The sequence below is a fragment of the Psammomys obesus genome, unplaced genomic scaffold, assembly GCF_907164565.1.
Source record: "Psammomys obesus unplaced genomic scaffold, mPsaObe1.curated_primary_1811, whole genome shotgun sequence".
Taxonomy (NCBI): Eukaryota; Metazoa; Chordata; class Mammalia; order Rodentia; family Muridae; genus Psammomys; species Psammomys obesus.
Genome location: NW_026587215.1, coordinates 2,501,799 through 2,518,657, shown reverse-complemented (window position 1 = coordinate 2,518,657; position 16,859 = coordinate 2,501,799). Strand labels below are relative to the sequence as shown.

Below are 16,859 nucleotides of genomic sequence, written 5' to 3'. Positions count from 1 at the left end.
TCACCTTTTGTTCTTAAGCCCATTTGAGTTGAGTTTTCGTCCTTTGCAGTCATGAGTCCTGATAATACCAGTTGTATGAATTCAGGAATTAGTGTCATGGAAAGCAGATTTGGCCTTCCCCTACCTCATTCCCAGCCCTGAAGCGCCACCCAGACCCTGACTATAAGAAGATCCTACCACAGGGTCTCTGGATCCTCCCAAACCTCAGAGCCCACAGCTGGAGCGTATGAAGACATCTTCAGTCTGCCCTTGAGGATGAAAACAAACAGCGCAACCCCAACCCTGCAGGGAAGGAAGAGCAGAGACATGGAGAAAGTCCTAAATAGGTTTCTGGGGTTTTATTCAAAACAACGGTGGCTGGCTGTGCGGCTTGGTTTCTCTATGCTCGGCCATCTGGGCCTGCAGGGACCAGCGCCTTCAGCAACGAGGAGGGAAGTTCGTTCACACTGTAGAAACTGTACAGTGACCGAAAGTGAGAGTCGCAGAGGCAGAGCCGGGCTGGGGGCTTGCTGGACAAGGTGGCCTCTGCCTCCTCCCAGGCCCCAGTTCAGCCCTGGCTCTGCCAGGGACACTGATTATTGCACAAAGACCAAAAAAAAAAAAAAAAAAAAGTATGTGTGTCTGGGCTAAACAGCGGTTTCTAAGACCCCAAGCCCTTACACAGAGCAGCAAAAGGGGCTGAAGGTGACTGTGTGAGCTGTGCACTCCAGGAGAAATACTGGGAACAAGCAGAAGGGTGAGTACAGGGCAGGTCCTAGCTAGCTCCAGACCCTTCTCTACAGATGTTGTGGTACCCTCCACAGCCAAGCAAATGAACGGCTTTAGGGCATTGGTAGCTGGTTCCCCATTCTCCTCACAGCCAGGCCCATGTGGATTGAGGAAGTTTGTGCTTTGGTGATGGACAGGCTTGGCCTGAGGCCACAGCCCCAAGCCATAGTGTTGAAGAGGAGCCACATGCCCAGTCCTTGCCCATTAGAGTTCATCTTGCCAGGAGCGCACAGTCTCCCTGTTCCCTGAATCCCCACTCACAGACACAAGACCAAATACCTGTGATCAGTCCTAGGAAAACCCACCCTGGGTCAAGTTGCCTTTACCTCTAGGCTCGGCTACTCATTCTCTCTGGATGCTCTGCTGTGCCCAGCTACAGCCCTTGCCTAAAGCTTGCCCATTTTCCATGTCTTCTAGCTCTGGGGGCAGGGGGGGGGGGGTCACAGTGTAAAAGTATGATGGCCTGAACATCCGGGCCCAGCCTTGACAGGGAGAAAGCTGGCTGTGAAGAGCAGCATACACACGTACACACACAGGGGCACCCTGAAGACTGAGATAGATGATTAACACTGACCCCAGAAAGCAGAAAGCACTGGATGCTATCAAATACCACCATAAAGCCTGAAGAGCATGGGCCTGGCCCAGCCCTCACTACAGCACAGCCAACCCGGAAGCCAGCCCTTGGAGTCACTCTCCTTTCAACCACAGCTGTACGCACACAGTCCACGTGTCCATGCCAGGGCCTTTCACCTGGGCTCTTTGCTGCCAGGGCTAAAAGGCTGCTTCACTTATCCAGAGCCTCAGTTTACCTATGTGTAAAGTGGGTCTAACAATCACTTTTCTACTCCTCGCCTCTAAAAAGGGCTTTACAGGCAAGCGCCTCTCAACATTTCTTCTTTCCTCACACTGCCCTGACCCCAGGGTCCCTGTGCTAGGCACGGACACCCCAAAGGCTGCAAATGCAGCTCCTGTTCACTAGCCTGGCTAGAAGCCCACTTCTGTGAAATCGGGATTTGGGATCAGGGACAAGACACACTCATGCTCTTAGCAGGGCCCTGCATAACCCTTGGGGATCTAGGTGAGCGCCCACATTACCGCCCTGGTCAGCAGGCCGCCGGCAGCAGCGTGCCACCCTCTTCTTCACACTAATTTTGAACCCAGCTGCTTTCGAGCTTAGCCCGCGAGAGCCATTCAAATAAAATACACCCGCCCTGAACTCATTCAGGAAGCACGACCATAGTGAGACCCAGCCTGAAGCTTAAAACAATGAGACATCCTCAGGGGTAAGCTGGAGGCAGGGGAGGTGAATGTCTGGGAAACTGACCGGAGACTGAGAGATTTGGGGTGGGGAAAGACTGGAGCCAGGGTTCAGGCAGGCACTCAACAGCCCCCTTCAGATTGGCTGTTACCCCCAAACACCACTGGGGTAGGCGGTGCTGCTCAGGGTGGGTGATCATATCCCTAGGAACCGATGCAATATGAGGCCTGTGGAGGGGACAAAGGCAGAACATTCCATGGCAACTGTCAACCCCAAACACTGAGCATCTCTGTGGATCAAACAGGTACCACTGACCCCTTCATCTGTCCTCTCTCTCAGGGGGACTGAACCGTCCCCGTTAGTGCCCACAGAAGCCAAAGCTTCCCCTGTGCCCTGAGCCGCCTGCCCAGTCTCAGAACTGCCGTGTCCCCCAACCCTGCTCTAAGAAATAGGACTAACCTCCCTCCCCCCGGGTTTTCTAAAGAGAACATCTAGCCGGCTACCTAAGAAAGTGTGTGTCAAGAGTGTCTACAAAAGACTTCACAACAGCACGATAGTCAGAGGGACGAGACTCAAACCCTGACGTGGGGGAAGGGGCTGGGGGAACTTCGTAGGGTCTCTTCTTTAAAGGGGGGAAAAAGTGCACCCTGAATTACTTCTCTTCTGTCTCCTGGGCCCTGAACATCCTCCCAAGCTGCTCTCAACTCAGGGAGACCCCAAAACTACAGCTCTTGTGCCCCAGCAGGAACACCCTGCTGTGCACGCCTGGGTTCTAACCGACAGACGAGACCCCTGTCTGGGCCCTGGCCTGCACCCTCAACATTAGCACTTTCTGGAATTCATAAGCTCTCGGTAAAAAAAATAAATAAATATATGTCTGTCTCTCTATATATAATGTATATATATATATATCTATATATATCTGCATGTGCGCTTGGAAGGGCTTCGGTTGGGACCACATCTGAGCCTCGGCTAACCCAGACCCTCCTCAGTCGCCTGCCCAGTGGCCTGGCGCTGGCTGGGCCCTATGCCACTCCCAAGTGTGGGCAAAGTATTGCTGTCTGCTCCCTGGCTCCTGAGGTAAAAGAAGGCAAGATGGGGCAGGCGGAAGGACAGCAGGTGGCAGGTCCCCCCGCAGCCCCTGCGGCCCCTCATCTCTTCCTCTTGCTGGCGGCATCAGCTGACTCCAGCTCCCCAGGAGGTGGGTGTGGCTCCGGGGCAGAGGAGCCCAAGCCCGACGCCCGCCGAGCCTGGCCCGGTGGGTCCTTGCTGCGGTCTGCAGCCCATGAGGGACTCCTGGCCAGGCTGCGGGCTGAGACAGTGGTGGCGCCGCCGGGACGGCCAGGTCCAGCGGCCAGGCTGCTGGTACTGCTGAACTTCCTGGCTGGGGTGAGGCCCGGTGGAGGCAGCGTAGGAGGTGGGCAGAAGAGAGACGTGAGCGACAGGCTGCTGAGGGTCTCCGAGTGCTCACTGCTCGCGCCCCCGCCGCCTGCGCCCCCGCGGCCCTCCTCATCAGAGGGGTCCATGGAGTCATGGTGGGTGCAGCCAGGGCTGGTGGAGCCACCGCTGCTGTGGCTTCGCTGATGGGCCCGCAGCCCACGCAGACTGAACAGGCCACGGCCGCGCAGACTGAGGCGGCGCCGGGTGGCTGGAGACAGGCTAGCCCGTGGCCCTGGCACCTGGGCTGGTGGCCCCAGGGCACGCCGGGGACTGTCACTCAGCGTCAGGCTATCCTCCAGCGTGGTCTGCAGGCTGCCTGCTGAGCTGCTGGGGCTGGCATCCAGGGACGTGTCACTCACAGTGACCTGCAGGGAGGTAAAACGGGACAATCAGGTAATCAGGTCTGCTCATTAGTCCTTAGCGGACTGTCTGGTGATGGGACCCAGGATGCCTCCCTTAGCAATATATCCAGAACCCCACAGCAGCATTTCTGGAGTCTCTCAGATGCCTCAGGAAGACTCCCTGTCCTGTCTGGACAGCCTGAGCCATCCTTCTTAGTCCCAATGTCACCATCAAGCATGGCCTTACTCTCATCCACCCACATCTCCAGCACTGTCTGTTGCTGCTAAGCTCCTCCACTTGCCTCCCCACAGCCCTGCCTCACCCCCGCTGCTCCCATCCTCCCTCCTAGGTAAGCCTGCAGCTTCACTTGCTCTCCTAGCCAAGCCCCCATCTCCCCACAGCTTACATTTGCAGTACTCCATTGCTCTGCCGTCTCTCCTCTCCTCCTGCAACTCCCCCCTTCTCTCCCTCATTTCTTTCCCTCCCCCCTTTCCCTCCTTTTAACCTAGGGCCCCTGTTTCAGCTGCCTTGACAACCAGGGTCCTCCTCAGGAACTGGTCTTGCTCGTATTCCTCTTTGGTGTCAACTCTCCTCTTGAGCCTTAGAAGCTCCCCAACTTTCCCAGACTCAACTGTCTTGTCTGTGCTCTGCTCGCCTCCCACTGCCACCTCCACACGCCAGTCCCCCACGGCTCCAGGACACTCCTAACCCAGGAGATGCCTGTACCTGACGCAAGAGGGTGCAGTTGACACTCGGAGACCTCAGAGATGCCCAAGAGCCCTGAAGGGCAATCTTGGGCAGGGTCCCTGCACTCATGCCCGCTTCCTGCCCCTTCTGGCTGGCAGACACAGCAGGGTGGAAGAACTCAGCAGGCATCTGCAGGAGAGGGCTGGAACCATCCGTGGAGAAAGAGCTCGGGGGCACTGCAGAGGAGCAAGAGGAGATACTGGAGACAGCCCAGGAGGCGGGCACAGAGCACCAGCCCTCACTTGGGCTACTTAACACTGGCTGTGAGGCTGTGGGCAAGTCTCCAACTTGAAGCATCAGTTTCTTTGCTGTGAGAGCAGGAAACACTTCTGGTGTGATTCCTGAAAGGATGGGCTCTGAACGGAACGCTGCTTCCGGAGCCCAGCAGACCGGACTCCAGACCTGACTCCCGGGCCTTCTTCCTCTGGAAATGGGGACAGCCACCTGCCCCCATGGGGATGGGATTGTTCATGCTATCAACTTGACAAACTCTAGGGTCACCAGGGAGAGGTACTCTGAGCATGTCTGTGAGGAAGTTTCTAGATTGGGCTGAGAGTTAGAAGAGCCGCCCTAACAGTGGGCAACCCCGTCCCACGGACCGAGACCCTGGACTGAACACGAAGGAGAAAGTGAGCTGAGCATCAGCGTTCATCTCGCTCTGTTCCTGACTGCACACGTAAATGTGAGCAGCTGCCTCAAGCCCCTGTTGCCACACCCTCCCCACCACGACGGACTGTGCAGCCTCAGACTGTGAGCCAAAATAAACCCTTCCTTAAGTTGCTTTTTACCAGGTGTTTGGTCATGGCGATGAGAATATAAGCCACACAAGAGGAGTGCTGTGGAGCTAACAGCAGGCACGGAGCACCTAGCCCAGCACCATGCACACAGTAGGTATTCAGTCACTAAGACTCATCATCCCTCAGGCTCTGACAACCCCATGGGGACTGGCCAGTCCTGGGCTAGGTCCTGGACTGATGGGATGGCTTCCAGATGGGCCTGGTCTGCCCTGTTGTGGACAGAAAGGGACAAGGCCAGCCTGGGGGTGCCTGAGGCGGGACGAACTTTTGTACACCAGGGCCAGCATCTGCTGCTTCTGCCTGTGGTCCCCTCTATGCGTCACAGAATGAAGAAGGAATGTGGGAGTGGGCCCAAGGCAGCCATGCAGGCTGTATCCTGATAAATTCCTCCTGGGTGCTGCAGAGTTACTGAAGGAAGGTATAATTGAATACTCTATCAGAATGTGCCTGCTGTCAGACCCTGGGCTCAGGTTTTGAGACCATTTTTTGAGAAAATTTGGGGTCCTGGCTCCCCAGCCATCATGTTTGGGAGAGGCCCCTGGCTTGACAGAGGGTCATGGAAATCCAGTCACCCAGACATCCCAGAAGACATCTTGGGATGAGCGCAGGGCTCCAGGGGTCACTCTTCTGTTAGGCTGTCCCCCTTTTCCCCCAACCAGATTCCTGTCATCCTCAGGAAGTCCAAGTGACAGGCAAGCCAGCTCAGTCCCTTACCTTAAGCCTGTGTCCCAAAGCACAAACCAGCTGTTCAAGGAGGTTTGGGGTAGAGATCCTTTTATCCTTTTAGTCTTTGGGTGACAGGTGTCACCTTGTATGTGACTATCTGGGGGGTAGCCACCCCTCAGATTATACTCTACCCTAACACGATAATCTGTAAACCCTCCTTCTGCTTGATAATAAGAGCTGTGTGTGGCAACCTAGTTCCCTTTTCGTCACAGATCATAGGATGCTCAGCATGAAGCTTCCTTTAGCCCAGGCTTCAAAGCTACAGTTAGCTCATTGACTCTACGTCTTTTATCACTACTGTGTCAGGCTTGAGTCTTTCTCTAATTGTCACACACCCATTTGATTCTTTATGGGAGAAACCCCCCCTCCACCACATCCCCCATATCAGATGCTTAGAATCGGGGTGTGGGGAGCTGGTAGACTCTCACCTTGACTGCTCTCATGTTTGAGCCAGGACTGGACAGGATTGAATGGGATGGCCTCCATCTCGCACAGCAGGCTCTCTGGGCCTGCAGTCACTGGCGCATTGGCAAAGGGGTAAAAGCACTCATCCAGGTCTCCAGCCTGCATGGGCTCAGGAGGCTCCAGCTCACCCTGCAGGCAAGGGAGGCAGAAGATCAGTAAGCTGAGGGAGGCAGAGGCAGGGCCCCTGTATAGCTAGGAAGCCCTTCCTCTTTAACTCCTCCTCCTGACCAGCAATGGCCACTTTCCAATCCTCAAGTGGAAAGCCCCCACCTCTGAGAAGCCCTCTGGGATGCCCCAGGCAGCTCTGTTTCCCCCTGCCCCCTCCCTTCCTGACCCTAATGGCCTTGAGACAGCGTCGTGTCTAAAACTCTAACTTGGTGAAGCAGTTAGAGCAGAACATTAGATGGGACCCTCCCTTTGTCATGATTCAGTTTCCACATTCTTACTTGAGTAGTTCTTCCATTCTGGCTACTGCCTGGGGTCTAGCATGGGGAGCAGAGAGCTGTGCCATCTCTTTCCAGAGTTTCTCAGCTCTACAAGATCCTTGAGAGCCACCTGATCCATGTCCACTCTGAGGCTGACGGGCTCACACTACCCCAGCCTGTGACTGGCTATCTGTGTCTGCCACAAGATGTGGCCTCAATCAACTAGACTGTACCCTGCCTGAGGCCAACCTGGCCAGAGAAACTGTGTGCTCTGGCATCACAAACAGCGAGCAATGTGAGAAGACTCCTAGCCAATTACCTTGCTCTCCTTGGGGCCCTGTGGGCAGGCCGTGGGGTCCTCAAGACTCAGGTCATCCGCTAGCAGGATGGATGAGGACCTGTCTGAGTTCAGGGAGAAGGCCTCTGTCTCAGCCAGCTGCACCTGCGGGGGGAGGTGGTGGCCTCGGGTCACCCTGGGGCTGGGATGGGGCAGCCTGGGCCTGGAGCGCTGAGCAACAGGTCCCTGAAAGGACATGGGGCAGTGGTCAGAGTGGTTCACAGGCCTGCTGGGCATGGGTTGGTGGGCCCACTCTGTGTAGGATCCCGGCCTGGGTGACCTGGGTGACCCATTATGGCACCCATTAGAAACCAGGTCTGGGTGGCCCACCTTGGTGTGTGAACACAGAAGTAGCCACGGTACAGTGAGCTATGGAGCTCTGTTGTCCACTTGCCCCTGCCCAAGTATCCATAGAGAGGGGCTGAGCGTGACTCTTCTCAGGGCTATTTGCCCTGAAATTCCCTGCAAGGGGGTCTGCAAGGCCTGCCATCCTGAGGACTCTCTCTCCCTCTCAGCCGTGGGGCAGGACAATTGAGCAGCCCACATGATCAACTCCTGCCCAAGGCTCCTGGGGATGACCTCACAGCCATTGATCTCAGCATGCCATGGGCTGGGCCCGGAAGCCCACGTGCGAGAGCATACAGGAACTCTTGCAAACAGCCTGAGAGGTGGACCCTGAGCAGGATGAGGCCAAGCTGCCTCTGAGAGAAAGCCAGAAAAAGGCTCCTGGGAGAAACTTTGAGAAACTCTGGGGGCAGGGCCATCGGAGAAGAACAGACAGGTACCAATGACTCCTTCCTGCTTCAGAAAGGACAAAATGCCCTGGAAGGGACACAAGGCACTTGCCTATTTCAGAAGCACAAGGAGGAACAACTCCCACTTCTAAGAACCTATTATATCCAAGGGTACTGAGGCCTTAGGGAACTTGATGCCCCAAACCACTTTGGGCTTTGGGAACAGTCTGCTTCTAGGAACCTAAAGCCACGGCTTCCCCCAGCACCTCAGTCCCTGGTGACTGCCAGGGAGCCAACTCCTCCCAGGTTGCCAGTACCTCTTGCTTGTCGTGGTGACACTTGTCACAGCCGGCAGGTGAGGAGTAGTGGTGGAAGATGGAGCCGGACAGGTTGTCAATGATGGTCAGCTCCCCCTCCAAGGAGTCCTTGATGATTAAAGAGACGCTGTCCAGCCACAGGGTCTCCTAGGCGGACGGGGCAGGGTGGGGACAGGTGGGATTATCGGCCGGGTGCCTGGACTCTGGGGTGGGCAGGGCGGAGCTGCCCTCCCATTCTCTGTGCCCACAGCCTGGGACTGAACCTCTCATCACAGGATCACCCTATCTTGAAGCTGAACACAGAAGGACCCCCAAAAGATGGAGGGTATCTCCCAACCCAGCTGCCCATGTGGCCCCGTGGTTCCTGCCCTTTGTGCCCCACCCACCCCTCAGCCCCTGCCCACCTGGGCTGGAGAATAGCAGTGCCGGCACAGGTGGCCCTCGGCGTCGCCCCCAATACCTGCCCCTCCTGATCCACGGCCCGGGCCTCCCGGGGAAGTAGTGGGCAGCCTGGGGGCTGGACAGGGGCAGGGACAGGGGCCCGGACTCGGGCCCAGGCCATGGGCCATCTCCAGCTCGATCTCGGCGTCCATCTCCGCATCCTCCTGGGCCTCCTTGTTGCTGTCGTCCAGATGCTTCATGAGCACGGCCACCACCACGTTGATGAGCACGAACTGAGCCGTGAGCACGAAGCTCACGAAGTACAGTGGTGACACGAACTGCAGGCTGCTCAGGCAGCTGCGCTCATCATGGGTGCAGTCGCGCAAAGTGTCCTACCACAGGGACAGGCCGGTGGGGTCAGTGGCACCCGCTGTACCCGCCCAGCCAACACACCTCACCTCCAAAGCAGGGAGGGCGCACAAGGTCACCTGAGGTCGCGCATGCGCACATGCGCGCACAACATGGAGCCTAGATCAACGCCCCTCCAGGGACCGAGCTACCTCCATGCCCATCTAGTTTATGGTGCTCTGTGCTTGCTCCAGCTTCGGGCCAAATCCCTAGGACTCTAGTCTAGTCTGCCCCGGCCCTCTTCACTTACTGCTGTGGCTTACCCCACCTCTCAGAGACACAGAGAAGAGTTCCCCAGGAACTCACTAATGCTTTCCAGGTCAGCCCAACAAGGCCCTGCCTGATCTGACCACAGTTCCACCCCCACTGGAGTCAAACAGGTCCCCTCCTGTGTACAACGGGATAGTGAGTGCGCAGAGGGCACTATGTCTGGATCCGTGGGACCACCACGCACCCGGGACGTGGAACTCCCTGACTTCCCCCTCAGCTGGCCCACAGATACCTTCATGATCCCATTCCAGTTGTCGCCTGTGGAGACCTGGAAGAGCGTGAGGAAGGCCATGCCGAAGTTTTCGAAGGTAGCGTGCCGGCTCATGCCCTCACATGGGTTCTCATCATTGCAGACTGGGGGGTAGGGAAGAGGGGGGTCAGCCTGTCTACCAATGACACCCGAGCTGACACCCCTCTGCATCCTCTCAGAACAGCCCCTGCAACCCTCAGCAGTGCGTGTGGATTGTGCCCAGCCCACAGATGGGATGACTGAGGCTCAAGGAAGTGGAGCACGGGCTGGGGGCTCAGTCTCAGGAGCATCTGGCTTTTCTCTCCATAATCTGCTCCTGAGAGAGGCGGTGGGGTGAGAGTCAGCCCCCTCAGGGAACTCCTGATTGCTGGAACTGATCTTAAAGGCAGGGCTGGGATCAATATGGAGTTGTTGCCCTCTCCCTTGCCCTGGTCTCTATTATTGGGGTGGCCACACTCGGGACAGGCAGTGGCTGGAAGCAGAGGAAGCGAGCACCCCAGAAGACCAGACAGTTGAAGTCCAGGGCTCCACTGCACAGGTCTCACGTACATGCTACATGCGTGAGCCAGGCCTCAGAAACAACCCCGTGCTAAGACTGGGGAGTCCTGCTCCTGAGGTCTCTCCCCACACAATGGCCTCCGGTGGTAGCATGGCTCACCCAGCTTTCCGAAGAGCTCCACTCCCAGGGCCGCGTAGATGAAGAAGAGCAGCATGAAGAGGAGGCCGAGGTTGCCCACCTGTGGGGAGAGGTGGGCCAGGCTGGGCTGGGGGCTGGAGGCAAGAGGAGAAGGGGGAGGCCTGGGGAGAGCAGGGAAGAGGAGGGGATCCCTGGGGCAGGAAGGTAGAGGGGAAGGACTCCAGCCAGGGGGACGGAGGCAGGGCCAGGCTTGGGGCAGATGCATTATTACACCGGGCTGAGTATCCACGTCTGCTGTCCCCTCCCCCCCTTTATAATCTCCTGAAGGGCAAAACTGATGTAGCACAGGTCACCAAATAAAAACGGAATGCTTAAAGCCTGTCACAAGTACATCCCTTGTTCCAGAAGCTTATGAGGGAGCTGGCACATAGCTTCATGTGTGTGTGGGGGGGTGGTGCATGTTAGCGTGCTCATGTGGTGGTGATATATGTTTAAGTGTACACACGTGTGTGTGGGGATAGAATTGAGTGTCTTCTATCATTTTCTTCCTTACTTTTTTTTTGGAGGGGGGGGTCGTGGGAGGTGATTCAGTGGGGAAAGTGCCTTTTGTGCAAACAGGAGGACCTGGCTTCAGATCCCCATCGCCCGTGTAAAAGCTGGGTACAGCGGTGCGCATGTGCTCTGCTTCTGAGGGCAGAGCCTGGCGGAGCCCTGGAGTTCACTGACCATCTATTCCCGAGCTCTAGGCTCAGGGAGAGAATGAGAGCTGAAGTGCCCGTTTGGGTAGGTGGACAGAGAATGACGATGGGTCAGGGACGCAAGCCCAGCAAGCCGTCCTTTGGTGGCCTGGGACCCAACTGGGTGATGTGAGACTTGCCTCCACAGGCCGGTGCAAGGGCGTGTGGAGGAGTCACACACGCCTGTAATCCCAGGAGCCTCCTGCAAATGCAACCACCCCCGTCCCATGGCTCCTCTAGGACAGAATGCCCCAGATTCCAAGCCCGGTTCAAATCCACGCATCAGTGGGAGACTGCCTTTACCTCAAGCTACGGATGAGGCTAGGAGGCGTTCCTGCCCTACAAAGAAAAGTCCCTCCTGACCCTCTGAAGGCTCCTGCGAATTGAGTCGGGAGGTGTTTGAGGTAATTACTGTAAACTCCGCTGATCACAGACTGCTTCCTCCCCAGACTCTCCGCACTGCAGTACCTGGCTAATTAATGGCATCCTCTTCAGCAAGGATGTACCCAGCTTTTACACGGGCACATTTAGTGGGCACCGCCAGCCAGTGTGGACAGGCGGCTGGGTCTCTGCCTGTCCCGGCCCTCTTCGGGGAGGAGTTTTGTACTTGTATGGTTACACCCTCCTGTTCAACTCTCAAAGCTCATTTCAGGTCACCTCCCCTGAGGAGCCCTCCCTGCTGCCTTCTCCATCTGTATAGGGCAGGGTCTGAGGGAAGGAGCCCAAGTTCCATTTTACAGTATCCATCTGCGGCGGTTTATAGTGATCGTCAACTTGACAGGAAGGACCTAGGCTCATCCAGGACACAAGGCTCTGGGCGTGAATGTGAGAGCGTATCCAGACTGGGTTAACTGAGGTGGGGAGACGACAGCCTAAATGTGAGCGGCTGAGGGCCTGGGCTGAATAAAAAGGAGAAAGTGAGCTGAACACCCCTGTTGAGCTGTCTCTGCTTCCTGGGTGCAGGCGCGGCGCGGCGCGAGCGGCTGTCTCCAGCTCCCGCTGCCACGCCTTGATGCCCCACCATGATGGACTGTGCACCCTCCAAGTGTGAGCCGAAACAGACCCTTCCCTCCATAAACCGCTTTTGCTGGGTATTTCCTAGCAGCAAGTGAGAAAAGCACGGAATACACCATTTAACAGCATGGACTTAGGCTGAGAGAGTTTCGAGGGGACAAGGCCCTCCCAGACAGCCACATGTCACTTGGCACACACTTATGCCATTTCAGTTGCTGTCATGGGTCTCCTACTTGAGCCTGGGGCTTCCCCCAATATCTCCGTGTACCCTGCGCCACTTAGCACCGGCCTGCAGAGCCTACCCGGGATGCTCAGGGGTCTGGGAGGGCAGGCACACACCGATCAGCGCCACATCCTCATTCCACTTGTAGCAGTCTCTGCTAGTGCACTTCCTGTGAGCCAAGTCCTGCTAAGAGCTTGATGACCTTTAATTGTCCGACATCCCCAAGCTTTGAAAGACTGCAGCACCCTCATTCTCAAGTGAGGAAGGCAAGGCAGGAGACACGACGTCACAAGCTCAGGGCCCGCCTTTGGATCCCAGGCTTCCGCTTACTTCCTGTTTGGGCACCTGGGCATCCTAGAACACACCCTCCTTCCCCATGGATTACATCTCTCCCAGCAAACGCCCTTGCTTTCCAGCCAGACCAGAGAAGAGCCAGGTCACTTTCCCTTTGAAACTGAAACTGCTCCCTTCCTGGATAAGCTCTGGGATGGTGGACACTGTGACCCACTCCTTAGTCATGCCAGACCGTCCCTATCCCCTCACTGGGAGAGACTTATTACAAAAACTATGTGCCCCCACATCCTTTGGGGGACCACCACCCACTACTTTTAGCCCCTATCACACACACACACACACACACACACACACACACACACACACACACATATATATATATTTCATATCAGGACCACAGTTGCCCCTCCCTTCTCTCCTCCTAGTCCCAGTAGGAGGAAAGGGACCTAAAAGCAGGCAACAGAGTCAGGGACAGCCTCTGCTCCCACTGTTAGGAGTCTCACATGGAGACCAAGCTCCACAACTGTAACAGATGGGCCTACATCCGTCCCAGGCAGGCTCCCTGGTTGGTGGCTCACTCTCTGGGAGCCCCTGTAGGCCCAGGTTAGTTGATCCTGTGGGTTTTCTTGGGGTGTCCTTGACCCCCCCCCCCGGCTCCTACAATCCATCTTCCCCCCTTCCACGGGATTCCTCAAATTCCACCTAAGGTTTGGCTGTGGGTCTCTGCATCTGTCTCTATCAGTTGCTGCCAACCTATGTTCTCGTGACATAACCCTTGTCAGAGGAATACCACTTCCAACCAGGCCTAGTCCCTGAAAATCATGCTCAAACGCTAGGATGTCTGCAGAATTTGCAACAGCAATACCCAGGAGTCGGGGCTGAGAATAACCCACCAGGCTTGGCCATACACGGAGCACCAGCTGTCATCCAGTTACTAAGCACTGCTACCGAGTATGGGTCAAACAGTACCCTGTGAGACCGGAGGCCAAATGGGGTTGATATACACATCAACAGGATGGCCACAGGAAGCAGGAACCCTCATCCTCTGCCATTCCTCTTAGAACAACCCGTTTCCGGTCCCAAAACCAGGCACCTGGGACTACAGACCTGTGAAAGATCCCAGAGAGGTGAACAAAAATCTAGAGACCATCCATCCCATAGTTCCTAAACCCTATACCCTCCCGAGTCCCCTGCTACCGGAGAAACGAGTATATACAGTTCTGGGCTTAGAGGATGCCTTTCTCTGCCTCATATTGGCACCTATAGCCAGCCCATTATTGCCTTTGAGTGGACTGATCCTGAGAGAGAGTTACTGGCCAACTGATCTGGACTGGGGTGTCACAAGGGTTCAGAAACTCTGCCACACTCTTCGAGGAGGCCTTGGGTGCACATCTCCTGACTTTTTGGCAGAGGTATCCAAAGAGTGTCCTGTCACAGTATGTATGTTACCTCCTCACAGACTCAGAAACAGAGGAGGAATGTAAGATAGGCCCTGAGGACCTGATGGAGACAATACAGAACCTAGAGTACTGGGTCTCAGCCAAGAAGACCCAACTATGTGCACCCTGTGTTACCTACTTGGGTGTAAGTTCGAAGGAGGCAAAGGAACACTTTCCCAGAGCCAAACCTTGGCAATCCTACTGACCCCAACACCTAAAACAAAGAAATAAGTGCAGGAACTTCTGTGAAGGTTCTGGTATTGCTGCTTATGAACACTCAAGATCATGAAGCAAGTTAGGCCATTGTTTCTAGTTATCGATAGTGGCAACCAGCCACTACAATGGACAGATTCTGAACAACAGACTTCCGAGGCCCTGAAAATGCCCCAGCCCTCCTGGACATCTCCAATCCTTCTCCTTGTATGTGAGCAAGGCCCAGGGTATTGTTCTGGCACCAGGACCCCAGAAGAAGCCAGTAGCCTACCTATACAAAAGACTTAATCCTGTTTCTTCCTATTAGTCAGTTTGTCATCTCTACAGCCATGCCAGGGAAAAGCTGCCAAGCTTAACTTAGGCCAGGAATCACCCCACACTCTCCTGAGGGGAACCCCAAAGAGCTGAATGTCCAGTGGCCAAATAACACATTATCAGGCAGTTCTGGACCAACTTTGTATCTGATTTTTAAAAAAATCTTAGCCATAAGCCAGCCAGCCTGCTGCCAGATGATAACCCAACAGAGCCCCTCCATGACTGTCTGGAAGTGACTGATGAGGCCCAATCCATCAGACCTGACCTAACAGATGTCCTGCTATGAGAAGCAAGAGAGGTACTGTACACTGATGGGAGCAGTTTTGCTCAAGATGGAATCAGGTGTGCTGGGGTGCAGTTGTCACCTTGGATGGAATACTGTGGGCCCAGTCCCTCAGCTGAGGAGCTTCAGCACAAAGGGCTAAGCTCCTGGTGTTAGCCCAGGCACTTCACTGTGGGAAGGACAAAGCCATTTGCCACAGCCCATGCTCATGGGACCCACTATCAAAAAAAAGGAGACTCCTCACCTTGACCAGAAAGGAAAGACAAAAACAAAGAAATCCTGGCCCAACTAGAAGCCAAATGGAGGTCAAAAAAAAAAAAAAAAAATGGCCATTGTCCACAGTGAAGGGCGCCAAAAAGGAGATTCCCCAGAGGCCCAAGGGAACAGGGCAGCTGATTTGGTCCCCAGAAGGGGGCCTTAGAATCAGTGGGGCCTCTCCAAATCTAGGTTACTCTGCTGGAACCCAAAATTTCTTGAGTGCCCAAACTACACACAGGAAGAAACAAAACAGGCAAAGAGGGAAGATGCCAAACAGGAGGTAAATGGTGGTTCTTGCCAGACAGGAGACCTGTACTCCCTGCTGCTTTCAGAAGGCAAATGGTCACCAAACAAATGCCACCCGCCAGGGGGGACGCCAAAACTGCTGAGTTACTCGGGCTCAGACATTGCACCCTTCAACTAGACAATCTTAGCAAAGATGCTGTGTTCAGAAGGACGGCTGTGCTCAAGTAAATCCAAAGGAGGAAAAAGAGCCCCAAAAGAATCCGTGCCTGAGGAAGCACCTACAGGGAACAGTGGAAAGTAGATTTTATAAAACCCATGTTCATGGGTATAAGTATTTGTAAGTTTTCATAGATGCCCTCTCTGAATGGGTGGAAGCCTATCCAACGTGTGTGGAGACAGCCCCGGTGGTCACCAAGAAACTCCTGAAAAAGAAGATCCCTAAGTTTGGATTGCCCTTCTCCTTGGGGTTCGACAATGGCGTGGCCTTCACAGCCAAAGTTTCTCAAAATCTGGTAAAGGTCCTAAATGTTGGTTGGAAACTTACAATGTGCCTATAGGCCACAAGGCTCAGGGCAGGTAAAAAGGATGGATAGGACCTTGAAGGAAATTCTAACTAAATACATCCTTGAGACTGGCAACAATTGGGCAACCTCCTGCCATTTGCCCTTCTAAAGGCTAGGTGTACCCCACACTGAAATTTTACTCCATTTGGAACTGTGGTTGGAAAGCTTCCCCACTCCTCCCTAAGCTAGGAGATACTCATAAGGATTATTAACCATTCCCTCCTCAAATCCTTAGAGCCCAGAGACCATTCATCAGGTGGTTCAAGAGTCGGTGGCCTTGCACATGTCTGAGCCTGCCCACAAGTTCTAGCCTGTTGACCCAAAGCCTCGAGCCAACATGGACAAGCCCACGCCCTGTGATCCCCATCCCTCCTACAGAGGTGGAAGTTGCCAGTGCCATACCATGACTCCACCATACCCAGAGGAGGGAGGCCACAAAGGACAAAGACAGGCTGTCACCAGGTCCTCCAACCCACTAAAGCTAAGACTGACACGGGCCCTGTGACTCTATCTATCCTAGTTTGTCTTCTTTGTCTCCCTGTGGGAAAAGCCCCAAACCCCCTTGAACCAGAACCTAAGAAAGACCAGAACTGGGGAGCTCATAGCCAGACAATTCACTAAGACCAACTCATCTTCGGGGGGGGGGGGAGGATTTTTTGTAAAATATCATATCCAGAGACAACTGGGGAAAGATGCTGCAAAGGAGTACACCCCTGGGGCTGTGGGTGGAGGAAATGGGGCTCCAATCTACTGAACACTAGGCCTGATTTGCCAACAGCCCCCCGGCCCCTCCTAACTGCCGAGAGCCAGGCAAATACCATCATGTCTCACTGCTTGGCTTGTTTGCACGAATAGCTTAACCAGTGTACCCCTTCTGAACTGTTTGCAATGGAAGCGACAGCATTCCTTTGAGTCCTCAGCTATGTCATAATGTTTGCCCGTAATGAAGGACTGGGCAGGGCCCACCTAAAC

General features: G+C 55.0%; 1 protein-coding gene across 3 annotated transcripts in view; it reads right to left on the bottom strand.

Moving 5' to 3' along the window:
* Positions 1 to 323: 323 nt before the first annotated feature.
* The window catches only part of Cacna1i (calcium voltage-gated channel subunit alpha1 I), a 99,088-nt gene continuing 82,552 nt past the window's right edge, over positions 324 to 16,859 (bottom strand). Inside the window, exons 29-36 of one of the 3 annotated variants that reach the window (XM_055602983.1) lie at positions 10,324 to 10,402; positions 9,648 to 9,769; positions 8,761 to 9,129; positions 8,357 to 8,503; positions 7,288 to 7,410; positions 6,507 to 6,672; positions 4,535 to 4,731; positions 324 to 3,831 (exon numbers count right to left, since the gene is read on the bottom strand). In XM_055602983.1, the coding sequence (XP_055458958.1) occupies positions 3,178 to 3,831; positions 4,535 to 4,731; positions 6,507 to 6,672; positions 7,288 to 7,410; positions 8,357 to 8,503; positions 8,761 to 9,129; positions 9,648 to 9,769; positions 10,324 to 10,402 (1,857 nt within the window). In that variant the 3' untranslated portion in view covers positions 324 to 3,177. Of the gene's footprint in view, positions 3,832 to 4,534; positions 4,732 to 6,506; positions 6,673 to 7,287; positions 7,492 to 8,356; positions 8,504 to 8,760; positions 9,130 to 9,647; positions 9,770 to 10,323; positions 10,403 to 16,859 lie in introns of all 3 variants that reach the window. The other 2 variants (XM_055602981.1, XM_055602982.1) reach the window with 2 other exon arrangements.